The sequence below is a fragment of the Eubalaena glacialis genome, chromosome 2 (genome assembly GCF_028564815.1).
Source record: "Eubalaena glacialis isolate mEubGla1 chromosome 2, mEubGla1.1.hap2.+ XY, whole genome shotgun sequence".
NCBI classification, from domain to species: domain Eukaryota; kingdom Metazoa; phylum Chordata; class Mammalia; order Artiodactyla; family Balaenidae; genus Eubalaena; species Eubalaena glacialis.
In genome coordinates this window covers 62262130-62289550 of record NC_083717.1, presented here as the reverse complement: position 1 = coordinate 62289550, position 27421 = coordinate 62262130, and the positions used below count along the sequence as shown (strand labels likewise).

Sequence of the window (27421 nt, the reverse complement as noted above, 5' to 3'; positions counted from 1 at the left end):
TTCCTTAAAAAGACACTCAGAAGCCTCCAAAATGAGGCAAGCACAGATTATTCAGGAGAACTTCCAAGAGGAATAACTGAATTCCTCTTCATGCGTACTCTGCCAACTACAATTCCTACAGTGGGAACGGTACAGCTAAAAAACGTTTAAAGCTTGTCTCTGACCTACCAGAAGTCATATAGGACCCCACTGCTCTGAAAGCCCACAAAATACTCTAAATCCATTAACAAGAGTTGTCATGGACAATCATATGGCCCGTGATTTCCTCTAGTCCACCAAGTCAACATTGCTACCACTATGTAAATACTACAGGACAAACAGAAAAAGCAACCTGACTCTATAAAATAGGCCCAGTTGGATTCTGAGACATGTTTTGATTGCATGTATTTAATAATCTAGGTCCTTGGCTTCCAGACCTATCAAAAGACTAATAGTCACTTTGATCCTGATAATTACCTATGTTACAATACGTACCAATACAGCCTATCCAGAATCTAAGTACCATTGGGGCACTACTAGTGGGGCAGCCATTGTCACAACAGATGGTCCAATAACTCATCCTACAACAGAAACATAAAAGATTAACCCTGGTTCAATTATAGACTACATTCAGTGGATGGCCTTCTTAATCAGCAAATTGATCTTAATCAGCAAAACCTTGGCAATGATGAAAATCTGGATATAATGTATGAATGTCCTGAGACTTAACTTTGTTCTTTTTTTTATTATTATTTTTTATTTTATTTTTTTGGCTGCATTGTCTTCGTTGCTGCATGTGAGCTTTTCTCTGGTTGCAGTGAGTGGGGGCTACTCTTTGTTGCGGTGTATGGGCTTCTCATTGGGGTGGCTTCTCTTGTTGCGGAGCACAGGTTCTAGGCTCACAGGCTTCAGTAGTTGTGGCACGTGGGCTCAGTAGCTGTGGCTCTTGGGCTCTAGAGCACAGGCTCACTAGTTATGGCGCACAGGCTTAGTTGCTCAGCGGCATGTGGGATCTTCCTGGACCAGGGCTCAAACCCGTGTCCCCTGCATTGGCAGGTGGATTCTTAACCACTGTGCCACCAGGGAAGCCCTAACTTTGCCTGTTCTTGACCAAAAAGGAGGATGGAGAAAGAGCAGCTCCTGACAGCTGGAACTGATCTGGTGCTCACAGCTGGACCACAGTATTGTTACAGGCTGTTCTGACGCTCATAGGCCATTTTGTTCTCCCCTTCTCTGGTTCTTTTCTCACAGAACACCAGCCCCGTACAGGTTATTCTGAGAACATGATAAAAATGAAACTCTTCATAGAGACAGAAGTAGAATGGCTGCAGGAAGGAGAAAATAGGGAGTTATTACTTAATGAGTAGAGGGTTTCAGTGTTCCAGTGCTATGGATATGGATGGTGGTGATGATTGCCTAACATTATGAATGAATTTAATACCACTGAACTGTATACTTAAAATGGTTAAGATGGTAAATTTTATGTTATGTATATTATACCAACATTTTTTATTTTATTTTATTTATTTATTTATTTTTAATATTTATTTATTTGGTTGCACCAGGTCTTAGTTGTAGCAGGCAGACTCCTTAGTTGCGGCATGCATGTGGGATCTAATTCCCTGACCAGGGATCAAACCCAGGCCCCCTGCATTGGGAGCGCAGAGTCTTACCCACTGTGCCACGGGGGAGGTCCCTTATCAATGGTTTTTAAATGGAAAAAAACAAGGCTACTTTATACTTTTGTCTGAGCACAAATAAAAGCAAGGTCACAATGCTACCCACCAAATACCCTATCATAGAATTGTCCCCATTTTCTGACAATGTCCAATCTAGAGCTAACCCTCCCCTGTTTCACTCAGCCAAAGCCCAAATCGTTTAAGTTCTTTCTAACATCCTCTTATTGAGACCCCTACAGCTCCCCATGGTGTGTGTTTTCCCTTACTGCGATGAATAAGAAACCTGGCTTGTTTAACTACAGGTGTGTTCTTGGTGGTCTCTGACTGAAGGGCATTGACAACATATATAAATTATATTTCTAAAAAGCAATGAGCAATACAAGTTATTTCTATTATTCCCTTCATTTTTATAAAACAAGTTTTCTTGAACCACACCCAGGTTAAGAAATAGAACTTTATCTACCATCCTAGAAGCCCTCCGCATGTCCCATTTCAATTATAACCCACTCCCTCCTAGCAGAAGTAACCACTTTCCAGACTCTTATAGTAATCATTTCCTCGTTCTTACCAAGATTTATTACCAAGTGTATATTCCTAGACACCATGTTTTAGCATTGTTCATTTCTTAAAATTTGATACGTCTTTTAAGTCTACAAGTTTCCACTCCATCTCTTTCTCTTTCTTACAGTTTTTCTGTTGAAGACCCCAGGGCTTTTGACCTGTAGATTTTCCCAAAGTCTGAATTTTATTGATTGCTCTCTGATATTACCATCCAGCATGTTTCTTCATCCACTCTATTACTGCAAATTGACAGCTGGATCCAGAGGCTCGGCCAGACTCTTGTTCAGTCCCTTTGGCAATACCGTGGGCAGTGTTGGCTTCTTTTATCATGAGGCACATATCTGGTTTTCTCCCTTTTTATGATGCTGGCGTTTGTTGGATGCAATGCCCAGATCCATTCATTTAGTGGTGGATACAAAATAGTGACATTCCAATTCTATTATTTCTTTTTCATTTATTAATTGGAATACTTTCATTAAGAGATGCTTCTTCTTATGTACTATTTGGTTATCTGTAAGTATAGTTCACATAGGGAAGGTAGAATGAATGTTTGCTTCTTTGCCTTTGTTTTTCATTTTTTAAGGTAGTGAATTGGTTTTTCTGAAGATGAACAACTAATTTAAATATATGTGTGTGTATATATATATTATATATATATAAACTCATGGATTCAAAGGTATTTGATAGGTTTTAATCAATGGCAATTATTATTATTGACAGTCAAGTTGTCCTATCTTTGGCCTCTTGGAGCCTCTTCAGTTGGGCTCCTGAATGGCTTGATCCACTCCTGGTAGTGTTTGTGGCTTCTTTGCTATCTTGTATGAGCAACTGTTCCAGGCTCATCTTTTACATTTTCTGCCCCAGTTCTGTAACCAGCATTTCTCCAAGAAGCCCTGGATGGTAATCTAGGCATTAGGGATGCTCATTGCTATGAGTTGGTCATTGTTTCTAACAGTTAGAAAAATATATACATATAATACATTATATATAATATAATAATATACAATACATATCATATATATATAGACACAACATATTTTTTAACTTAAACTTTTATATGTTACATGTGCACCTCCTTTTTTCCATGCCAAAGATCCTGGTTCTCAAGGATAGAGGGGATGATGAATTAGAATATTCTCATTATTAGTTGCTCTTTGTTTTAACCAACATTACTCTATAGTCTCAAAATAAAAATACTAATATTACCATTACCAATATGATTAGTGAGAACAGTTCCATAAGTTGTTTTGCACATGCTGTCCCCATTCCTCCCTTTTTTTTAGAATAAAGATTGGCATACTTTTTTTTTTTTTTTTTTTACTGTTTTAACTATTTTAAACTGCATAATTCAGCGGGTTTTAGTATATTCACAAATTTATATAACCATCACCACTATCTTATTCCAGAATATTTCCACCACCCCTAAAAGAAGCCCTGCACCTTCCATTCTCCCTGCCCCTATCCCCTGTCATCCACGAATCTACTTTCTGTCTCTCCGGATTTGCATGTTCTAGACATTTCATATAAATGGAAGCATACAACATGTAGCCTTTTGTGTCTGGCTTCTTTCACTTAGCATGATGTTTTCAAGGCTCATCTATGTTATAGCATATAATACAAGTTATTTTTTAAGTAAAAAATAAGTCAGTACAGGAATGATTGGATGCCAAATTCCTCATCTTCCTATATAGACAGGGTTGCTCCAGCTGACTTCAGCTCCTTCCTTGCAGTAGCCTGAAACTCTTGGTGAGTGGGAGCTATCCACTCCTGCCAGAAAGCACAGTGCATGAATGGCAGTTCCTGGCCACTGCACAATGTTTCAGGAGGAAAGGTGGGCTGTGGTCACGGTGCATCTCTCCTCAGTCCCTTAGACAGAATAGCTCCTGACTATGTGGGTCCAGCCTCTGCCCCGACTTGGCACCACTACTCTGCCATCCCAGATGGAGAGGGATGATCTCAATGTTGAAATCTGGGCAACAGTCGGCTTATGGGGCCTGATAATCAAACACTTTGTTCTCCATCTGTGACCAGTTCTGGGTTCTAATAGGGGTGCAGGACCTGAACCGGGCATGGCTAGTGAGGAGCAGACCATGACTTCTGAGCTGAGAACCTTTCCCCTCCCCCACACCATGACCAGAGTCCACCTGTTGGACCTGAGCACCTAACGCTGTGAGACCCAAGTGAGTCTGCCTCCCATCCTCCAAGGAGGGCCCCACGCAGATATCCCCAAGACCTGGTAACCTTTCCCAGCACCCACTCCCCCACTCACCCAGCCCCCTCTGGCTCTGGGCTTCACCCTCCTGTATGTATCTGTCTGGTAGAGACCTGATCACAATGAATTGGGTGATGTTTTAATGAGTTAGGTCCCCCAACTAGCTTGGGAAGCTCTTGAAGGAACCGTGTTTTATTCACTTTACCTCCCCGAGTGCCTGGTCCAGAGAATGTTCTTCATCAATGTGTCATCAGTTAGAGAAGGAGGAGGGCAGTGAAGTGATAGAGTCTTGTGCCCCAGCCAGACTGTGAGCTGCCTGAGAGCAGCAGCTTCCCCTCTCCACCGCCTCCTCCTCCCCTTCGTCCTCCCACAGTAAAACCCAACACGAGATTGGGCTCAGAGTGGGCACATAGATGAGTGATGGCTTCACTCAAGATTTTAAAACTCTCCACCTATACGACTTTTGGATAATATCTTTATTTAGCTCAGGTAGATGCTTCCCACACATTTCTGGATACTTGGGTTAGAATTTTCTCCATAGCACTCAATAAACAGTTCTTAAGCTCTCATATATGGTAAATGCAAACATACAAGTACAATACAGGCTAAACTAAAAAGGCCCTTGCATACAAACATTTTTAAAAGACGTTTTAACACAGGGCATAGGGAAAGGAGACCCAGTAGAAGGTGATTGAATTACTAGCCCTTCCCTCCGGACCTGGTCCTGGTGCCTGGATTTGGGCACTCCCTCTGCTCTCTGCTCCTCTTAGACACAAGTCCCCAGCCCATCCTGGACAGGAACAGGGACCTTGCAAGGCCAGGAGGCAGACCTGTTCCTGCCTGCAGAGAGGAAGGCGATCTCCCAGGCACAGTGTCCCAGACCTTAGTGGTCAGATAGCTCAGCCTTGTATAAGCGGGGAGACCACCCCTGTGTCAGTATCCCGGACTGCCTCTCCTTTTCACTCTTTTTTTTCCCCTAATAAATTTATTTATCTATTTATTTTTGGCTACATTGGGTCTTCGTTGCTGCACGCAGGCTTTCTTTAGTTATGGCGAGTGGGGGCTACTCTTCGTTGCGGTGCGTGGGCTTCTCATTGTGGTGGCTTCTCTTGTTGCGAGCACGGGCTCTAGGCATGGGGGCTTCAGTAGTTGCAGAACGCAGGCTCAGTAGTTGTGGCTCGTGGGCTCTAGAGCACAGGCTCAGTAGTTGTGGCGCACGGGCTTAGTTGCTCCGTGGCATGTTGGATCTTCCTGGACCAGGGATCGAACCCGTGTCCCCTGCATTGGCAGGCAGATTCTTAACCACTGCGCCACCAGGGAAGTCCCTCCCCTTCACTCTTGACGCCTCCCAATTGTCAAAGAGATTGGACAGGCCCTGGTGTTGCCTGCTCTAAATGTTTCTCAAGCCAGTCAGCCTGAACAGAGAGCCAGCCAGCTGGTGAGCCCAGGGGCTTCCAGAGAGCTCTTTAGAGGTTTCCAGAGGCCTGAGGACCCCCTATCCCTTCCAGGCCTCCTAGCTTAAGCACAACTTCGGAAGGGCTCCATCAGCTCCTGTGTGGCCCCTGCTGTGTCCACTGTCTGTGGTCAGTGCGCAGAAGGACAAGTCCACGGTAGGCGGCAGGTATAATCTCTCAGGTTTGCCCACAGGTCAGACAGCAAAAAATCAGCCAGACAATATCTGTGCATTTAGGCCAAAGTTTAGACCCCCTGGGTCAGCCCCCTGGCCTGGCTGCCCAGAGAGGCCAGTAGAGAGTCTAGGCTGCAGGGCTCTCCGTCCCCTAAGAGCGCATGTGCACCTGGAAGTGCTCACAGTGGGCATGTTTCATGGTCAGCCCATACACGGGGGTCATGTCCACCTTAACACCCGGGGTCACACGGAATTCCACCTGCTGCAGGAGGATGGCCAGGAAGAGAAAGACCTCCCAGCGGGCAATGGCCTCACCAATGCACTTCCGCTTGCCCAAACCGAAAAGAATCACTTTCTCACTGAGTGCTTTGTTGATGGTGCCATCAGTGGTGAGAAACCGTTCTGGCCAGAAGGCAGATGGATCATCCCACAGCTTCCTGTAATTGGAGAGAGGCAGCTGAAGTAGCAGCTTGGGGGCTCAGAACCATCAGGTGGGTTGAGCCCCAGCTCAAAAGAACAGGGTTTAGGAAAGAAGCCCAGGGACAGGAGAGTCTGAAGCTCAGGAGAGAGTGAAGCTTCCCCTGCCCCCTCTCAACTTACTGGTCATGGTTGATCTGCCACTGGTTCACAAAGACACAACGCCCCTTGGGGATGTAAAAGCCATTCAGACTTGTGTCTCTTGTGGTACTGGGGAGGGGGGAAGCTCAGTTAGGCTCAGGGCCACAAGGAGATCCCCCTGCCTCCCATACCGTGTCCCTCCCACCACCCTGCTCAGGTACATGAACTGGAGTAAGGCCCAGCATCAGACAGCAGCGGACCCGTGGAGCCTCACCTGTGGGGGATGGTGAAGGGGATGAAAGAGGAATGTCGGAAAGTCTCCAGAATGAACGCCTCCAAATAGGGCAGCTGGGGTCTGTCAGAGAGCCGGGGCTGCCGTGCGCTGCCAATCACTGTGTCTGCAGAACACAAAGGACCAGACAGATGAAGGGGCCACTGAGACCTTGGTTGGACCTCCTGCCTTGAGCACACTGAAGGAAGCCACCACCTACCCAGCTCCTCCTGAATCTTTTTCTGCACGCTGGGGCTTGTCACCAGGTACATGAGGCTCCAGGAGATGGCAGTTGTGACTGTGTCAAACCCTGGGCAGGGGAGAATAGAGGGCAAAGTTAGGTGGTTGGTGGGTCAGGACAGCTGGGAAGAGGAAGGGCACAATGAGTTAGCTCATACCAGCTCCAAAGAGGTCCATGACGACATTAACGATCTTCTCATCTGACAACTGGATATTGGCATTCTCGTCCAGTCTCTTGCCCTGACAGTGCTCAATCAGGCTGTCTGTGATGTCCCGGATACGGCCCTGGGTAGGGAAGGCCCACGGGTGAGCAAGATCCCAAACCCAGACTTGCCTCTCATCCAGGCCTGGTCCCTTCCCATCCCTAGCATCTTCGTTCGGGAGGTGACTGCCCCACGCCCGAGGCTACCATTGCAGCTTCTCTTGCCTCTCCAAGGCTGTCTCCTGACTCAGGATACTTGCAGCCCCAACTCGAGGGACACCAGACACAGAGTCCAGTACCATTATCATCTGGACATGCCCTTTACCCTTTTCTCTCCCATAAGGCCAGAAGACCAGCTCTTTAACTCTTCCTGGTCCCCACAATAACTGACCTAGGGTCCTGCACGGACTGGCTATTCAGTAAATATTGCTGTCTGATGGAAAGATAGAAGGGCTGGTCAAGAAAAAGTTCTATCTCCCTGCCAAGGATGGAGTCTCCTCCACTACTGGCTTCAAAATCCCAGGGTGAAGGCCCGCGAGAGCCTGCCAAACCCTATGCTGCTCCAGTTATCTCTGATCTCCTGACCTCTGACCCTACCCACTCCCTACCACTCATCTGCCCCTCCCCAGCCTGTACCTTCTCAAATGTTTTATAGTGTTCCTTGAGCATCTTCTGCATGAAAATGTAGAACCTCTGATTCAAGTTCTTGAAGTCATCCAGGGCAGTGTTGGGCAGGTAACGGAGGATAGGGATGAAGTCGGCTGGGTTCCCAGAGGCAGCCACCTCCCCGAACTCATTACTCAGGCCGACTATGCTAAGCAGCTCTTGGCTCTCATGGTCATAGCGTCGGCCAAAGCACATGGCACAGATGACATTGGCCACTGACACCACTACATACCTGTAGGGGTCAAAGCGCCCAGACCCTGCCATCAGCTCCTGGAACTTGCCGATGAGGTACTCGGCCTCCTTGCTCACGTGCTCTTCCAGGTAACAGGAGGACGAGGAAGCCGGGTCTGAGGCAATGGAAAAACTCTTCAGGGCATTCTGGGCCAGGCGTCGCCGGGCAGCCCACACTGGTCCACAATCTGGGTTGAAGGTCATACTCTGGCCATCAGCGACTAAGGTGAAGCTGTAGAGGTCAGGCCGGCCCTTGAAATCATCGCCCTGCCGCACCAGGGCCTGCCGGATGGTGTCCAGGCCGCTGAGCACCAGCACGGGTGTGCAGCCAATGCGGATCTGCAGCACGTCTCCATAGCGCTGGCTTAGCCGCGACAGGGCCAAGTGAGGGCTCTTCCCCAAGGTCAGCACATTCCCGATCAGGGGCCAGCTCCAGGGCCCTGGTGGACTCTTCAGGCCTTTAGGGACCCGAGGCTGCCAGGCCCTGACCACCCAGAATACCAGGCAGAAGGTGGCAGAGGCCAGGAGAAGTTCTGTGGCCGAGATGGGGATGGAGAGTCCAAACACAGAGAACATGATCAGTGTAGAGATTCCAAGGTGGCTGCTGAGAGGTGGGACAGGAGGGAAAGATCAAGACATCAGATGGGGAGCTGGGAGGAGCCAGTGTCCTAAAGTGTCAGCACACTGGTCAAAGAAAGGGAAAACCTTATCCAGAACTGTTCACTGGACATGAAGGGGAAGAGGAGGTAGGAGAAGCTGTTTGTTGAGCTGCCACTATGTGCCAAGAATTTTAGTCATTCTTCATTCAGTCCTGGCCACAGCCTATGTGGTAGGCTGCAGTGAGGCTCAGAGAAGGTACGTAACTTGCCCAAGGTCACACAGCCAGGAAGTATAGGATCCAAATCCCAATCCAAATTTGCCTAATTCCAGAACACTTTCTCTTAACTGCTGCACCAATCTAAACATCAGCCTGCGATTTCCATAGAGCACCTATACTATTATTTACTTCATATTTTTCTAAAATCAAATTTAAATCCACCCACTTAGCATCATTCCAAACCATAATATCTGTGTGAAAGTACAGGGTTTTTTTTCCCTAACATATATTAAAATAAACACATAATCGATGTGTATCACCCAATTCCCCTTGAGTACTACCCACCCAACTAGGGAAAACGCTATCAGAGAACAATGGATCATCCACTCCTTCAGCCTCGTTTCACATTTGGGGAAACTCACCTCCAGCGGAGGCACTGACTTGGCTAAAGGCACCCAGCACTCAGACAGAGCCAGGACTCAGACCTCTTAGGGAAAGTTCCTTGGGAAGTTTCCAGCTCCTGTCATAGGTACCTCCCTTGGAAGAGTGGTCAGATCAATCGATGAAAAGGGATTTTCCTGGAACCCTCAGTTCTCTATTGCTCAAACCCAGGGTCTAGGGAATCCTGCCAGACTCTGGGACAGGGTGAGGCGGGGACAGGGGACTGCCCCCTTACTTACTGTCTAAGCCACTCTGCCCTCATCCCCAGCTCTCTGAGTTCAACTGACCCACGGTTTAAAAGCAGCTGGAGGCCAGCTAGATTGAGGCTCCAGGTCACAGAATTCCAGGCCAGGGTTTTCATTGGGCTCAATTCTCAATGAATGAATAGTCTGGGCCTCCCCCATTTGCCAGTCACTAGAGAGCTGTGAATAAATGGAAGGCTCCCACCAGGCAAAGGCTGCAAGAAAACTCCAGACTGGAATCTGGGAAACTAGGAATGGAGCCGAGTTTAACAGAGGCTGAGACAATACTTTTTCTCTAGGTTCGGTCTAGAAAGGGTGTGCAAATTCATGGACTACTCTCTTCGAGGCATGGGGCTCTGACTGGGACATCTTACTGGTGCCGTGGATTGGTGGTCAGGACACCCAGTGTTCCAGGCTCTATGATGTGGCCTTGGATTAGTCGGTTCATTTTACCCTTCTCGGCTCTAGTCACATCACCTGAGAGAGGGAGTGCAACATGACCTCTGATTCAGGGTGCCCATCTGATCTCAGAGAAGAGAAAACCCAGATCTGACCTGGGGAAACTCACAGTCTGACTAGTGAGGTTTCCCCACAGAAGAGCCAGCCAAGATGGGGAGATTGTATGGTTCCTACCTCAACTACTATAGCCATCTGTATAGGGAGGCTTCCTGGAGGAGCTGAATCCCAAAGCACACTTTAGTCCCAACACCTTGAGTGAACTGGGGACACTGCTAGGCCTTGGTGTGCCATAGTTTTCCCTTCTGCACACTGGGTGCCCCAAAGACCTCTAGCCTTAGTAAGATGGTAGGAGGCCAATCTTCTAGATCAATTCTCCTTTGATTTGGATATGTCGAAGTTTTGTTGAGAAGGAGGTTGGAGAGTAGATTAGCAAAGTTCCAAGAGCAAAATTACAGTGTGTTAAAGTGTGGGGGGAAAATTAGTCTTATTTTTTCCCTACGTGAGATACAACACTGTGAATTCAATCTTCAACTGAAGGCTCAGCACTTCTCCTAAAACACAGTTCTTTGTTTCTTTCCTTAACAAAGTTTAAGTTAGTGTTAATAAATTAAAAAGAGAAATTGCTTGTCTGTCCACTTCAGCTTTGTTTTATGCCCATTTCATATTGTTGTCTGTGTTGTAATTCATACTTTTATACCATTTCTGATGTGTAAAATTGGTTGTCTTGTAAATATCTTATAAAGAGTCCAATGGTAAATAAACTATTGTGGCTGTTAATTTTGAAAAAAAAAAAAAAAGATGGTAGGAGGCCAAGAGAGATGTGACTGCTGAATTTTCAGGGTCAAGCTTTCTGCAGCGGGTAGTCTCTCACATTGACTGCCCCCAGCCTAGGACAGAGAAGACAGTCAATGGAACAGGGAAGGCCCCTTGGCAGTGCCCAGGACTCCCACTCAGATCAGCCTCCCATGTCGGGCCAGCACACCTCAGCACTGACAAGCTATGCCTTGGGAGGGTGGCTCCAGCCAAGGGTAGCTTTTAGATAAGTCAGGGTACAGCTAGTAAGAACCCAACCTGCCCCCTCCATCCACCCTGACCACCCAGGAGAAGCCCCCCTCACACAGCCTGAAGGAGGGCTGCGCTGGCTCACCTGTGTCCTTATTCCAGCCTCCCAGGTGACCCTCATGGGGAAGCCCCAAGGCATTCATGGAGTCAGTGGGAGATGGAGCTGGAGCCTGGGTCCTGGGGTCCTGAGAGGGGAGCATCTACATCTAGAGTTCTGGTACTAGTCGTGGGACCTTGGGCAAGTCCTGCCCTTCCTCAGGCTTCAGTTTCCCCACTTAGTGAGGGAGCTGGACTGCCTCCTCAGTAGGGACACTCTTAGCCTTTTTTTGAGATGCTAGACCAGGAAGACCTTGATGCATCAAAATTTTCCTTTGGTGGGAGGGAAGGGACAACCCAGAAGCCCCCAGCACTCACCTGCGTCTGTGGGGGGGTACAGAGCTGAGCTGGGAAGAGTGGTCTCTGGAGCCAGGGACCCCCGAAGAAGATCACAGAAGGCTCCAAGGAACTGTCACCTTCAGGGTGAGGGTGAGGGTGAAGGCACTGCCACCTTTATAGGCGGCTTTCGCGTGTGGCCACGCCTCCTGGAGCGCTGGGATGGGGCGGGGGGGGGGGGGGGGGGGCGGGGGGCGGGGTGCGGCTGGCGAATGGTCGCTCTAGGATGGAGGGAGGAGTGGGGAGACAGGACGCAAGGGGATAGGTAAGAACCCACTATGGGATGCCTCAACCAAGTGCCGGCACTTAAAGGGGTGAGGGTTAGGGACACCTGGGACCCCCAGTTCCGAGGTACCCCATGGATAGCGCAGAGCCCAGCTGAGAAGGTTTTGGGGAAGTAGTCCCATGATAGCCCGAAAGAGGGTATGGGGGTGCTCTATCCCCGGGCACGGGGACCCCTCTCCCTCATTTTTGCACCCACTGAACTTTGGGCGTGCAATTGCTTCCTCTTCACTACTAGCGGTTGGGGGCCAGGCAGGCAGGGAGGGGCGGAGCTGCCGGGTGATGATCTCCTAACCCGGGTTATTGAGTCCAGGCTCGCGTGAGAAGCACGACGACCCCAGCCCCGAGGTCACCAGGGCCGGAAGGCCAGAGGCGCCGATGGGCTGGCCCCTTCCCCCAGAGCCCTCCACCCCCCCACCCCAGAGCCCGGACGACTAGCAGAAGTCAGCGTTCCCTGACGGAGGGGCGGGAAGGGATGGAGAAAGTGCAGTATCGCCGAGCGCGCACTAGCGGGGACACGTTGAGGCGCCTCTGGGGCCACTTTGGAATGCTGCAAACCAAGGGTACTTCCAGCCAGGACCCACGGGCCCTCGAGGTTCCCAGGGTTGCTAGCGCTTTGGCATGGCAGAGAAATCGGGAGGCGAGTGGATCTCCTGGTGGCCGAGCAAAGGGTTAGAGGGAGGCCCTTGGGCGGGCAAGAGAGGGGGCCCAGGGACTAAAGAGGGGGGCGCCCGGCGCACATGCCTCCCCAGGCTAGCGTGCATGTGTCTGGCACATCCCTCCAGGGGGCAGAGGTCACGCCGTCCATCCCGGCCCCACCTGGCTGGGGGCGCGGTGCCCAGAAGTTGCGTGAGAAGGACCCGGAGGCCCGCGCAGCCACCCAGCCGCCCAACTCCCGGACCCGGCTCGGTCCCGGCACAGTCACGCGAGCGCGGGCGGTGGGGGGGGATGGGGGGGTGAGGGGTGGGGTGGGGTGGGGGGAGGAGTCGGGAGCGGGGCTCTTAAAGGGCCAGTCTCTAGTGGAGCGTGTGGGTAGAGGTGGAGGGAGAGGAGCCGCCGAACCCTCGTAGGTGCGTGATTGGATGGGGGTGGGAGGGGCAGTGCAAAGAGCCTAGGTTTGCGTGCAGAGCTGGGCTTTTGCAAGCAAGCGGGCTCCTGAGTGTGTCCGTATTTTTGGTCCACGCCTGTGGCGGGACATGCAACTCCAGCACAGCCCGGGTCGCCTGGCCGGCTGCCTCCGACACTGTCCTCGCCCCTGCCGAGGCTTCCCGATGTAGGGTGTCCAGGCGTATTTGCGTGTTTAGCTCAACGTGTCCCCAACCAACACGTCACCCGCCCTCGCCGCCGCGCTCCCCAACCCTACGAATAGCACTGCCATCCACTGGCCCAGACCAGAAAACGGAGCCTCATCCTGCCCCATCACCTCCCACTGCAGTTGGATGCCACCTCGTGCACTGCACAAATAAATATTTACCAAACGCCTACTATGTGCCAGACACAGTTCTGGATGCTGGCGATTGATATAGAGGTGAACAAAACTGACAACCTCCTGCTTTCCTGTAGCTTACATTGTGAGGCAAGGGGGGTGGGAGGTGGAGACAGAAAACGCAGAGAGTCTCAGAGGGTGAAAAGTGCTATAGAGAAAAATAAGGCAGAGAAGGGGTAGGAATCATGTGGGGTCAGACTGCAATTCAAAAAAAGGCTGGTTGGGGAAGGCATCACTGAGAAAATGACACCCAGCCCAGGCAGGAGGGTGAAATCAAGAATCAAGGCACACGGGTATCTGGAAGAAGAGTGCACCTGGCAGAAGGAACAGCAAGTTCAAAAGCCCTGCACAGGCGGGGCGGGGGGGGGGGGGGGGCGGGGGGGGGCGGGAAGCCCTGCCCCAGGTGCAGGGAACACCTCGCTGAGAAACATGGGACTTTCTTTGTGTGAGATAGAGACATTGTGAGGTCTGAGTCAAGGAAGATCACTGGCTACTGTGCTGAGAACAGACTGAAGGGGTAAAGGACACATTTTTCCACTTTGGTATCTGTCCAGCCCCACTGCCACATCCTCATCCAGGCCCCCATCATTGCTTCCTAGAGTACTAACAGCCTCGAAGCCTGGGTACCATCTGCCTTTCACTCTCTCCAATTCCTTCTCCACCCTGTGGCATCCAAAGTGGTCTTTTCAAAAATGCAAAATCTCATTCCATCACCACCTTGCCCCTTCCGTAGCTACCATCTGAATAGAAACCAGAATCTTTAGCAGAACCTACCAGGAATGCCCACCTCTACTTCTGTAGTTTTTTTTTTAAATTATTTATTTATTTATTTATTTATTTTTGGCTGTGTTGGGTCTTCGTTTCTGTGCGAGGGCTTTCTCTAGTTGCGGCAAGCGGGGGCCACTCTTCATCGCGGTGCGCGGGCCTCTCACTATCGTGGCCTCTCTTGGTGCGGAGCACAGGCTCCAGACGCGCAGGCTCAGTTACTTGTGGCTCACGGGCCTAGCTGCTCCGCGGCATGTGGGATCTTCCCAGACCAGGGCTCGAACCCGTGTCCCCTGCATCGGCAGGCAGATTCTCAACCACTGCGCCACCAGGGAAGCCCCCACCTCTACTTCTAATCTCCCCTACTTAAAGTCTCAGCTAAAACATCATTTCCTCTGAGAAGACTTCCTGGATCCTTTCCACAGCAAGTTAGATTTCTCCTGGTCTGTTTCCAGCACTATTCCATGGTAATTCTCAGGACATTTGACTCTTGCTAGGACCCCAACCCAACCTGTCACTCCATCCCCCATGCTGTAACACAGAAAACCAGCCTGTGGGAAATTGATCTAATAAGCCAAGTCCTTGCAAGATAAAGGACTTGGTAAAGGAATTAAATCCAGCTGTATTACGAATGGGGCACATGACCAGGGTCATGTACTTTGAGCCCAAAGTACTGATGATATAATGGTGGAATTTAGGTAACAGAACAAGCAGGAGGCAAGGGAGGTATTGCTGGGCTTCCATTCTGTCCAGCATCCTTCCATTCATTTCACCTTTGCATCTCTGGCTCAGCCTGAGAAACTCCATGGTACCCAAGAGAGGTCTGTCCTTTAATCCCAACTGGGGCTAGAGCCATAGAGAGTGGAAAAAACTTGTGTAGAAGCCATGGCAAGGAAGTGGGAAGCAAGGTACTCCCAAATCCATCACCCTGCTCTGCAGCCCAATCTCTCCCTTGGCACTCAGGGTTCCCACCAACGCCCTAGCTCTAGAGAATCATGGCAGCCTGCTCAACATGGCTGGAAGACCATCTGCTGGGGTTCCTGACCAGGACACACAAAACCACTTCTCTTGGCAGAAGATGCACTGCTTTTCTCACACTCTCCAAGGGGCTCTTAATCCCAAAGAAATTCGTTAGCTAATTAAGCCAATTCCTCTCCCACTTCTCAGCTGGAGAGACCGATGCCAGAAAGAAGAAGGCCCGAGGACAAATGACAAATCAAAGCAGAGCCCAGAACTCTAGCCCCTTGCTTCCAGGCCAGGGCTCTTCCCACCATGATTTATTGTCCCAGACTACCAGCAAAGCCCCAGGGGGCCAAAGGTAGACAGGCTCAGACTCTAGGTCAGGGCCCCCCATCTCCCCATCTTCCTGGACAAGAGTCTGGGGCACTGGGGTTATGGGAGGCCCTGCACTTCTCATCACCAAGCCCTGTCTTGGGGAACAGCTCACAAGATAGAAGGGGGCCCTCAGGAGCACGGGGCAGAGAAAGAGGGAGACAGGCAGGAGGTTAGAGGACCTTGACCTGGAGCTGAACAGCCAATCCTGGGTCAAAGTTTGTATGCCTTTGCGTGAGAAGCCCTTTGGCTAGGATTCCCTAGCGATCGATACCAGGAACACAGAGGAAGGGGTGGGCAGTGCAGAAAGGAGAGGGCTCTGGGCTGGAGGGAGAGAGACAGCTGAGGGTTTTGGCCCAGCAGAGTGACCCAGCTTAGAGTCTTCAGTCAGCACTGCTGAGGGCTAAGTGGCAAGGGGATGAGGAGACAACAAGACCCAGAATAAAACCCCTGCCCCACCGTGGAAGCAGGAAGCACGCTGAACAGAGCCTATGCTAAATCTGGAAATGCTACAGGAGCTGTGAGAAAGCTGAGGCCCCTGGGGGAGAGCAGAGGACTAGAGAAGGGTCCTGGCGTATGAGGAGTACAGGAAGGGCACACCTGGCATAAGGAGGGGCCATAACTTGAACAAAGCATTGGAGTGGGAGGTGGGGGTGAGGCAGTTTGAGAAGAGTGGAGTTTGAGTGGATGTGGAGAACTGGGACTTGTCTTCCAATGTGTCCCCACCCCACCAAGCCACCCTCCACCCCACCTGAGATCTGAGCCCTGAGCGCCTTCTCCTCTCCTACCTGTGCCCAGAGAGCCAGAGAGATTTGGTTTGCAGGATCCAAGGCTCAGATGGGGCAGCCCCTGGCTCTCTGGCTCTTGGCTGCTATAGATAGGGTGACGATACTTTCCCAGGATAGTCTTGGACTAAGCCTGTTGTCTTGTCTATTAAAAGTGCCCTCTTTCCTTCTCAAAAGAGTCCTGGCTTGGACAATAAATTATATGGTCACACCAGTGATAGTCGACATGTGAGTGGTTTCATGTGCCCAGCATCCATCCTCTCTTCTTCTTGAAATACCACTTCAATTGTCCTTTGGGGACCACCCCACCCCTACTCTTAGCCAATAGGCTTGGTGGGACTAACCCTACCCCAGGCTACCAGGCTGACACATGACTCAGACCAAGCCACTGAGAGCCCTGTGGGGTTTTAATGAAATTGTTGGAAAAGAAATGTTCTCTTTCTGCCAGTGGTGGCTAAGCTGGTTAGAAAATAATTCTGGACCTACCAGTGGCCATTTTTTAAGAAGCCCATTAGAGGAAAGCAGAACTGGGAGATGAGGGGAGGGAGGGAAAGAATTGATGACATTGAGCACCTAGATCCAGTTATTCCTGAAGCCAATGAAGTTCACCATAAAACATCTCTGTTATGTGAGTCAATAACATCACCACCTCCACCATCTCCTCCTTTCCCCCTTTTCCCTGCTTCTTTACTGTTTCCTCTTTCTCTTCTTCTTTCTCCTCCTTCTCCTCCTCCTCCTTATCTTTCTCTTCTAGTAGGAGTGGGTTTGGGGGCTTGCAACTGGAAGAATTATAACCAAAACCTGCAGGCCAGAGAGGCTTACCCGACAGCGTTCTCTGAGTGATTAAACCTCGGAACTTGAGACAGATCCTAAAAGGCCTGGGCAGGTTGGACAGAATCCTAAGAAGTTACTCCTGTCTAATAGCTTCCCACTGGTTTGCCTCTGTGCCAACAATGCCACCATCAGCACCACTGTGAGCGGCTAGTTTTATCTCCAGAAGACCCCGTGATGGAGCTAAGGAGTTGCTGGCTGGGAAGTGCCTGGAGAGAACCCACACTCGAGGCAGAGATCATCAGATGAGTCTGTGCCATCTCACTGCTCTGGGAGCAGAGTTCACACCCTGCTGGCTGGGATGCCCTGGGAAGGAAGGTGCCCCATGCGCACTCCCAGCTCCTAGCTGAGGAAGAGACCCCATCCTTTCCCCAAGCTGAAGTTTTCAGAAGGAAGTTTTTGAAGAATCTCAGAGGAAACAGTCCTTACAATGGCCTGCAGGGCCCTTCCAGATGTGGCTCCCATTATCCCTCTGACCTCCTCACCTGTTACTCCTACTTCCCCGGCTCACTCCTCTCCAGGCACAAGAGTAGCCTGAGGTTCCTAAGACACACCAGGCAAGTCCCTCCCTGTATCTGTCAGGGTCAGTCCCTGCAGGAAACAGAGAGGCCCCTCAAACTAAGTCATTGAGGAGAATTTAATAAAGGGACCATTCACAAAGGTTCAACGTATAGGGAAATCAATAGGGACAATGCAGCAGTCCAGGGCTAGCAGCAGCAAGGCCAGAAGTGATGAGGGGAAAGAGCAGAAAACAGAACCCAGAGGAGGTGGCTGTGGAGAGGCTATAGAGAGGGGCTGTGGCCTTCAGTAGAGAGTTGCTGCTAGCATGCAAAGACCCTACAGGGAGAGAGCCTAATACTCTGATCTGGGACTTCCCTGGCAGTGCAGTGGTTAAGAATCCACCTGCCAATGCAGGGGACACGGGTTCGAGCCCTGGTCCAGGAAGATCCTACATGCCGTGGAGCAACTAAGCCTGTGTGCCACAACTACTGAGCCTGCGCTCTAGAGCCTGTGAGCCACAACTACTGAGCCCACGCACCACAGCTACTGAAGCCGTGCACCTAGAGCCCATGCTCTGCAACAAGAGAAGCCACCGCAATGAGAATCCCGCGCAACACAACGAAGAGTAGCCCCTGCTCGCTGCAACTAGAGAAAGCCCACGCGCAGCAACGAAGACCCAACACAGCCATATAATTAATTAATTAATTAATTTTTTAAAAAAGGGATGCATGACAAGAGATGCGCTCTTGTCCCTCTGGCCCTTGTCATGTCTGGATGTGATGGCCGGAAATGTAGCAGCCATCTTGTGACCTTGGGGAAAGGCTGATATTCCAAGGATGGTGGAGCAGAAATTTGCAAAGAACCAGTTTATTATTCACGGTCCTTGCAAGAACAGAATTCATTCAAAACAGGATCATTGAGAAGAGTTTATTAAGGGGACAATTTACAAAGGTGTTGACAGGTTATAGAGAAACTAACACAGGATACTGTGGTACCATATGACTAGTAACAGAGAGGAGCCCTTACTATCTTGAGCCTGAAGGGGCAAGAGGAAGGATCTGTTTCTGGAACCCAGAGAGAGAGACTGTAAGAAGAGGAGAGCTGCCTGGCAGGAGCTGTGGCCTAGCATGGTGACTTTGCACGGAGGGTCTGGAGAAAAAATACCCCAAACTCACTCTCCTCCCACCCTCCCATCTCATGCCCATGCCTCCCATTGACTGAACCCAACAAGTCGCCAGAGGATGGGGAGCCCACTGACACAGTCTGCTGAGGTCAGCCTCTCAGTGCATAGAGCAGGGTGGAGAAGGGGGCAAGTAGATGTGGAGGACAAAGAGGATTTTCAGCACAACCTGGGTCTGCAATGATCTCATTCATCTGTTTGCTTGCTTGTTGTCAGTCTCCTCCACAAAGGCAAGGTCTGTCTTATTCACTGCTCTAAGTTTCCTCCGAGAACAGCGGCTGGCAACATAATTTATGCTCAAAGAATATGGCTGAACATCCACTATGTGACAGGTACTGTACTAAAAACTGAGTAAATAAGAACATAGTTTGCTTCAAGTTGTTCGTGGTCTAGAGAGGGCAAAGGAAACCAAAGCAATATGCCACCGTGGTGTTTGTGCCACGGGAGAGCTATGTCCAAAGGAGGAGGATCTAAAACAGAGTAGGGGGTCAGGACACACCCCAGAGGAGGTGGACCTGGAGCAGAGTTTTGGAGGCTTTGCTTTAATGGAGACATGAGAATGCTTTGTCATATATGCATCATAGTACTGCAATATAAGTAAGCATCTCTAACCTGGAAGCAATGCATTTCCATGAGAGTGTTTGTTGGATGGGGAAGAGGTGGTTGAGAGGAGGGTAGGGTGTTCCAGGCAGAGGGAACAACATGTCTGAATGCACAGAGGCAGAAAACTAGAAGAATTCTAAGAGTTCCTTCTGACGGGTGGGAAAGATGCATGAGAAGGAGGGAGTCGTGGGAAACAAGGTGAGAGAAGTGAGTAGGAACTGGCTCACATGCTGAGCAAAGGAGTTTGGTTTGGTTTTTGAATGTCTTAAGAAATTAGTACTAAGGGATTTTACAAAGGGATATGGATTGCTCAGATTTGCAATTTCAGGAAGTTCACTTGGGTGGCAGTGTGGAGCCCAGATTGGAGGGATGGGATGGAGGGAGCCTAGAACTGTGCCATCCAATACAGTAGCCACTAGCCACATGCAGCTACTTACATTTAAAATTAAATAGAATTTAAAATTCAGTATTTCTGTTGTACCAGCCATTTCAAATGCTCGGTAGCCACATGTGACTGGTGGCTACCTTATTGGATAGCACAGACTTAGAATATTTCCGTCATCACAGAAAGTTCTACTGGGCAACACTGCCCTAGAGACAGTGATACCAGATAGGAGGTTCCTGCAAAAGTCCAGGTGGGAAGCAGCGCTGAGAGTCTTCTCCAGGCAGTGCCACAGTGATGGAGAAAGTGGTCAGACTCAAGAGGTATTTAGGTGGTAGAATCTTGAGAGTTTGGTGGGAGGTGAATAAGAGAAGGAGTCTTTGCGGATTCCCAGGTTTCTAGCTAGGGTGACGACCCAGAGGGAAGGTGTTTGGGCAAGGAGGTGACATCATCCATTTGGACATGTTGAGGAGGCAGGGGCAGGGGCCCTCTGGGTGCACACATGCAGTAGCGGGTGATTGGATGTCCAGGACTGAATCTCCCGGTCCTTATATAATAGACTGTGAGACACACACCCGCCCCAGCTTTAATTATTTGCCTGTGCTTCCCACAGCACCTGTGTCCACCATGGTCCTTCCTCTCTGCCAGGTCTGGGCACAGAGATGAATGGGACTCAGCCTCTGTCTTCGAGGGGCCCACAGTCTGATTTAGGGTTTGATTTAGATGATGATCCAGCCCCAAACTACAGCTCGTTGTGGCTAGATCCACAGCAGAGGTGAGAATGGAATGATGAGGGGCACAGAGGAGGACTTGCCCCACAAGAAGCAGGGAAAAGACTGCCATTTACTGTGTTCTGACCACTGGCCAGGCTGGTGAATGTGCACTGAATAAACTTGTTGCATGACCCTCACCCTAACCTTAGCCACACCCTGCCTCTCCCTGGGCTCCTCTCTGGATAGTCAACTCTGAATGTGCCTTCTCTCATGATAGCTTCCTGATTTGCCCTCTCCCCTGCCCCGTGCCCACTGAACTGCTTTTCCCCCATATTCAGGCTCTGGGGAAAATTACTTAACATCTTTAGGCTTTCATTTCATCAACTGTAAAATAAGGCCAATAATAGTACCCATCTCATAGTGTTGCTATGAAGCTCAAAGAGACGGCCAATGTTAAACATACAGCACAGATCTTGGGGCATAGTGGGTACTCAATAAATTTCAACTGTAAGGATTATTACTTGTAATTTCTATAAAACCAATGCAGGAAAATGCTGAAAGCAGTCTTCACGAAACTCTTAACACAGGCTAGCACTCTCACTTGTGAACACTAATTGATTCGACAAATCTTTTTCTAAATACATGCTGTGTGTCAGTCCCCGTGTTAGAGACTAGAGATCTGAAGAAAAGCAGAGGTTGCCTTGACCTTCAAGGATCTCACAGTCCATGGGGGAAACAGCATGATGGGCGCTGTCGAGGAGGGCAGTTTGGGGCCTGTGGGATCTCAGAGGAGGGGATCAGACCCAGCCAGCGTGGTGACAGCTGAGCAGCGTATAAAATGATGAGCAGGAGTTGGCCAGGGAACACAGGATGGGGTGCAGGTTTCCAGTAAAGGGATCAATATATGGAGAAAGACAATGGAGGCAGGGGCAAGTGGGACATGGTGGCAAACAGGGCCAGAGAGGTTAAGCAAGAGCTGCCGCTGAAGCCTTTGGGTGCCAAGCAAAGGAGTTCAGTTTTTATCTTGAAATCTATGGGGAGCATTGAGGGGTTTTAAAAAGGGAAGTAGTCAACAGACACTCCAGGATGGCTGAAATCAAAAGATTAAAAACAATCCAATGGTGGTGAGCATGAGAAGCAAATGGAACCCTCAGTCACAGCCAGCGGGAGTAAAACTGGTTCAACTACTTTGGAAAATTGTTCAGTGCTAGGATCTATTAGCACTGAACTATGCCTAGCCTATGACCTAGCATTTCCACTCATAGGTCTATACACAGCAGAAATGCATACAAAAACATGTGCAAGAATGTTCACAGCAGCAGGGCTCATCACAGCCCAATACAGAAAACAACCCAAATGTCAATCAACAGTTTAATGGATAATACATTGCTGTGTATTTGTATTTTAATGGAACACCATACAGCAATGGGGATGAGCTACAACTATATCCAGCACTGTGGACGAATCTCCTAAAAAAGAATAAGTGACAGAAACCAGATACAAAAGAGTACAGACTGCCCACTGAATCATACACTTTAAAAATGTTTGAAACAGTAAATTTTATGTTTTATATTTTACCACAATTTTTAAAAGTGAAAAAAAATTCATAGAACTGTATAACAGAAAGAGTTCATCTTAATGTAAACTATGGACTTTAGTTGATAATATTGTATTAATATTCATTTACCAATTGTAACAAATGTATCACACTAATGCAAGATGTTAATAACAGGGAAAACTGATTGGGGGAGGAGGCATATGGGAGCTCTCTGTACTTTCATTCCATTTTTCTGTAAACCTAAAACTGCTATAAAAATGAAATCTATTAATTTTTTAAAGTTCCATGCCAAAAAAAGTACACAGCATGATTTAATTTACATGAAAAACAAAAACTAACAAAACTAATTTATGCTATTAGAAGTTGGGGTCATTGTTACCCTTAGGGAGAGAGCACGAGGGGTTTCTAGGGTGTGGTAACATTCTGTCTTTTGATCTGAGGACTGGTAACAAGACTTTTGTTAAGTCTGTAAAAAATTCATTGAGCTGTACAGATTACCTGCACTTTTCTGTATGTATCTTGTAATTTAATAAAAAGTTTTAAGAAAATATTTAAAATAAAAAGATAAATCATCTCTTATGCAGAAGTCCAAATAATTTACACAGAGACTGTCCTCAAGGAGGGGAGCAGAACACTCCCCTTGCTGGTGTGGGCTGTGCACATCACTCCCTTCCAAAGAGAACAGTACAGAAAGGGGAAAGGAGTAATGTTCCCATGGAGAAACCTGAGAAACACTGCTGCAGCCAGCTGACCAACACCAACATCAACCTTCCTGTCAAGCTGATAGTATGTACCCTTGATATGATATGATGAAAATGGCACTTTACTCCTGTGGTCTTCCTACCAATAACCCATAACCCCAGTCTTACCATGAGAAAAACATCAGGCAAATCACAATAGTGGGACATTCTACAAAATACCTGACCAGTTCTCCTGAAAAAAGGGTTTGAGAAATGTCTCAACCAAGGGGAGCCTAAAGAGATATGGTGACTCAATGTAATGCGGTGTCCTCCTTGATGGGATCCTGGAACAAGAAAGGACAAAAGGACGTTAGGCAAAAACTAAGAAAATCTGAATAAAGTATGACTTTAGATAATTAGAGAGAGAGAGAGAGAGAGAGAGGGAGAGAGAAAGGAAAAGACAGGAGGGGAGAGAGACAGAGAGAAATAGTCAGTTTTCTACAAAACCTACTCTAACTTCAAACCTTCACCTTTTTTATAGAGTGAGCTGAACCCAATGAAGGTACAGAGAGAAAACAGCTTTCCTTTCCTCTCAGCCACAGTCTTCAAACAGGCCCTGTGGCTTTGTCAGATTCCCCAGCCTTGCCCTTTGTTTTTTGTTTGGTTTTTTTTTAAGTATTTTAGAAATTTATTTATTTATTTTTGGCTGCGTTGAGTCTTCGTTGCTGCACGCGGGCTTTCTCTAGTTGCGGCGAGCAGGGGCTACTTTTCGTTGTGGTGTGCGGGCTTCTCACTGCAGTGGCTTCTCTTGTTGCAGAGCATGGCCTCTAGGCACGCGGACTTCAGTAGTCGTGGCACGTGGGCTTCAGTAGCTGTGGCTCGCGGGCTGTAGAGCGCAGGCTCAGTAGTTGTGGTGCACAGGCTTAGTTGCTCCGCGGCATGTGGGATCTTCTCGGACCAGACCTCATACCCGTGTCGCCTGCATTGGCAGGTGGATTCTTAACCACTGTGCCACCAGGGAAGTCCCAAAGATAGCTTTATCTGCTTTAATTTTCTGTTGACTGGGGGCAAGGTCTCACTGCGGACTGCCACCATCATTGGGGTAAAGGATCCAGGCCACGACCACTGTTTCCAGACTCTCTCCATTGTTTCTTTGTTTGATGGTTGGTTGTTGTTTTTTCCTGGGAATCCCCAGCAACACCCCAACTCTTGTTCCCTCTTAGGGAGGCCCGCTGGGATCCCATAACAAGTTAACCAGTTTCTCAAGTTCATCAAGGTGTTTTTCTACGTCTTCTTTTACAGTTTAACTCCCTCTTTCCCCCTCTCTGTCTCTGTCTCTCCCTCTCATTATCTGAATTGTGGGCAAACACTTTCCTCCTGGCCCCCTAAGAATCACTCTGACCTGGCCCCAAGCCCTTTGTCTAGATGTCTCAGAATCAGTGCTAAAACCCAAATTCTTGGATTCTTAACCACTGTGCCACCAGGGAAGTGCCAGGAGCCAATCTCTTTTTATTTGGCTGATGTTGTTTATCTTCTCTCTTAGCTCCGAATGCCCTTGTATGTAGCAGACGTTCCACTGCCAGCTTTTCATCGAGTACCTTTGAGCCCCAATGTGTCCTCCACATCACACAGTTCCTAACATAGCTGCTGGACTCCGGCTGACCTCTTGCCCACCCCTCAGCTAGTTCCCGCAGGGTACCCCCTAGAGCCTGTCATTGCAGGGTTTCCCACCCCTCTGTAGCCAGGTCTTATCCATTCAGTTCAAGTCCAGTTCCCTTCAGCATGTCCACCGGCCCTTTGGAGACTCACATCCTAGTAAGGCACCCAACTCGGGCTGTGCAGGCTGCCCTGTGCCACCCCTGCCATGACAGGCTACTCTGCTCTGCCTCCATATGTCCACACGTTTCCCCCAGATCCAGGGACACGTGCCAAGCAGGTGCACATAGTGGTCTGGAGGACAATCTTCTGAAGGTTTGAGCCCAACTCTAACACACTGCTATGTGACCTACAACAAATTACATAACTTTTTGTGCCTCCGTTACCCCTCATACTGTAATATGAGAATAGTATTAATTTCCATCCCATAGGATTACTGAGAATGTTTTTTGTTGATACATATAAAGCTCTTATAACAACGCCAGCCCATAAGCATGGGGTGTTGTAAAGTTTGTGATAAATACACGAATGCCACAGTCTCCCTCACCATGGTCTAACCCATCTGGACTCACAACTGAGGAGTTCCCTTCTTGCAGGTATCCCACTCTTAAGGTTTGGGTCTCCTGGAGCTCCTTCACTTGGCTTTGTGAGATGAGAGAGGAGAGAAGCACCATGCGACTCCTTACGAAACCACAGCCAGCCCTCCACTTCAAAGCTCCCTTTCATACAATGGACACCCGCGTACCTTCACGTAGGTTCTTAGATAGCTGACATCTGTCATATCTACTCTCCCTCTCCTCTCTATAGAGATACGCAGATAGATGTACATTTTTTTTTAAACAGAACCATTTAAAAGTAAGTTGCAGAAATCATGATACTTCACCCCCTAAGCACTACAGCGTTCATCTCCTAAGAACATTAATCTCCTAAGAATATTTCCTGAAATATTCTCCCACATAATCATGATGCTAGGCTCATATCTAAAAAAAATTAACATTAATTCCGTAATATCATCTGATCTCCAGTCCTTGTTCATGTATCTTCAGTTGTGCCAAAAATGTCTTTTGTATCTTTAAAAAAAGTTTTTAAAATCCAGGGCCCAATCAACGTTCACACATTTTTGGCATTTGGTTGTCTCTTCAGTCTCTTTGCTCTAGGAAAGGCCCTTGTCTTTTTTCTTTCTTTCTTAATGACATTGACCACTTTGAAGATTCCAAGCCAGTTGCCATGCCCCCACAGCATGAATTTTCTTCATTCACTTTTTTTTTTAAAATTTTTATTTATTTGTTTATTTATTTATGGCTTGTGTTGGGTCTTCGTTTCTGTGCGAGGGCTTTCTCTAGTTGCGGCAAGCGGGGGCCACTCTTCATCGCGGTGCGCGGGCCTCTCACTATCGTGGCCTCTCTTGTTGCGGAGCACAGGCTCCAGACGCGCAGGCTCAGTTAATTGTGGCTCACGGGCCTAGCTGCTCCGCGGCATGTGGGATCTTCCCAGACCAGGGCTCGAACCCGTGTCCCCTGCATTGGCAGGCAGATTCTCAACCACTGCGCCACCAGGGAAGCCCTCTTCATTCACTTTTACCATCTCTCACCAAGAGGGAGGAGGCTGAGGGGGCCTCTCTTTAGAATATAGGATCCTCATCATTGCTTGTTTTCAGATTAAGGACCCGGGCTGAAATTCAGAGGTGGTCAGAACATACCTATTTCTTATCTGGTTTCACAGGTTGTTGGAGGGGTATTACAGGGCACCTTTCTGGAGAGGAGCATTGAGTCTCCCCCGCTGATCAGCCTGGACTGAGTTCCCCCAGGCAGGGTCCCTCCTCGTCGGTACAGTGGGAAAGTAGGTTGGACTAGCCCAGAGAACTTTCACTCCCAGCACCCTGCCCTGCCCTTGAGAGAAATAAGCATTACCTCCCGACACTGGACCCTGAAAGGAGCTGAACATTCCTCCCCAGGGACATAGCACCTATCCACAGAAGAGCTGCCCCTGGGCCCTGGGAGGTAGGTGGAGTTGAGGGATCATGGCCCAAGGCCAAGAGCTGATTCTTTCAACTTTTTTTGGTGACTTTGATATCAGGTGACCAGGACAGCAAGGCCAACCTGATTGGGGTGGTAGTTATAAAAGGCCACTCACCCGGAGCCAGAAGCTCTGTATCAGCTCCCACAATCCTGCTGATCTCAAGCACCTGCCTCCACAGGTACCTTTCTTGGGCTCATTTCTTAGCCCTTGGGATCCCCGATCATATATCCTGGGAACCAGTGGAGATGGAGGGATACGGGGGAACACTGGGTTAGGTGTAGGAGGCCTGAGTTCTGGTTCTTTTTTTTTTTTTTTTGGCTGCATTGGGTTTTCATTGTTGCACGTGGGCTTTCTCTAGTTGTGGCGAGCAGGGGCTTCTCTTGTTGTGGAGCACAGGCTCTAGGCACTCGGGCTTCAGTAGTTGTTGCACGTGGGCTCAGTAGTTATGGCTCGCGGGCTCTAGAGTGCAGGCTCAGTAGTTGTGGCACATGGGCTTAGTTGCTGCACGGCATGTGAGATCTTTCTGGACCAGGGCTCAAACCCGTGTCCCCGGAAATGGCAGGTAGATTCTTAACCACTGTGCCACCAGGGAATTCCTGAGTTCTAGTTCTTGCTGCCCAGCTCCAGACTTCAGTTTCCCCATTTTTAAATGAGAAGCTTGGACTGGGCCACCTCTAAGGACCCTTAGTGTGACTGGAGTGAAGAGGTGGGTAGGGCTCCCCACCTGGCATGAGGGCAGCCCTGGCCCTGGCTGCAGCCCAACCTCAGCCTTCAAGACTGTGAGAGGATGGGGGCGGGGGGAGGGGGGGAATTCCCTGGTGGCCCAGTGGTTAGGACTCCACGCCTCCACTGCAGGGGGCACGGGTTTGATCCCTGGTTTGGGAACTAAGATTCCCACATGCTGTGCCGTGCAGCCAAAAAAAAAAAAAAAAAGACTCTGTGAGAATGGGGACTTGTCCTTGGAGGAGG

The 27421-nt window shown here is 49.1% G+C and overlaps 1 protein-coding gene across 2 annotated transcripts; it reads right to left on the bottom strand.

Moving 5' to 3' along the window:
* Positions 1 to 6209: 6209 nt before the first annotated feature.
* LOC133085051 (cytochrome P450 1A1) lies at positions 6210 to 8802 on the bottom strand. Of its 2 annotated transcripts, XM_061181910.1 has the most exons (6): positions 7966 to 8802; positions 7286 to 7412; positions 7108 to 7197; positions 6891 to 7014; positions 6659 to 6745; positions 6210 to 6495 (listed from the first exon to the last, which is right to left on the bottom strand). In XM_061181910.1, the coding sequence occupies exons 1-6, from the start codon at positions 8800 to 8802 to the stop codon at positions 6210 to 6212; spliced, it is 1551 nt and encodes a 516-aa protein (XP_061037893.1). The 2 variants fall into 2 exon arrangements, with proteins under 2 accessions (XP_061037893.1, XP_061037895.1); XM_061181912.1 differs by lacking the exon at positions 6659 to 6745.
* Between the last annotated feature and the right edge of the window lie 18619 nt (positions 8803 to 27421).

Bases quoted from the DNA above. Each gene is read 5' to 3' on its own strand.
- LOC133085051 (XM_061181910.1), bottom strand. From the start codon at position 8,802: ATGTTCTCTGTGTTTGGACTCTCCATCCCCATCTCGGCCACAGAACTT. The intron at 7,413-7,965 runs GTACAGGCTGGG...TTCCCTACCCAG, and splicing joins ACTATAAAACATTTGAGAAG to GGCCGTATCCGGGACATCAC. The intron at 6,746-6,890 runs GTGAGGCTCCAC...CCCCCTCCCCAG, and splicing joins CCCTTCACCATCCCCCACAG to TACCACAAGAGACACAAGTC.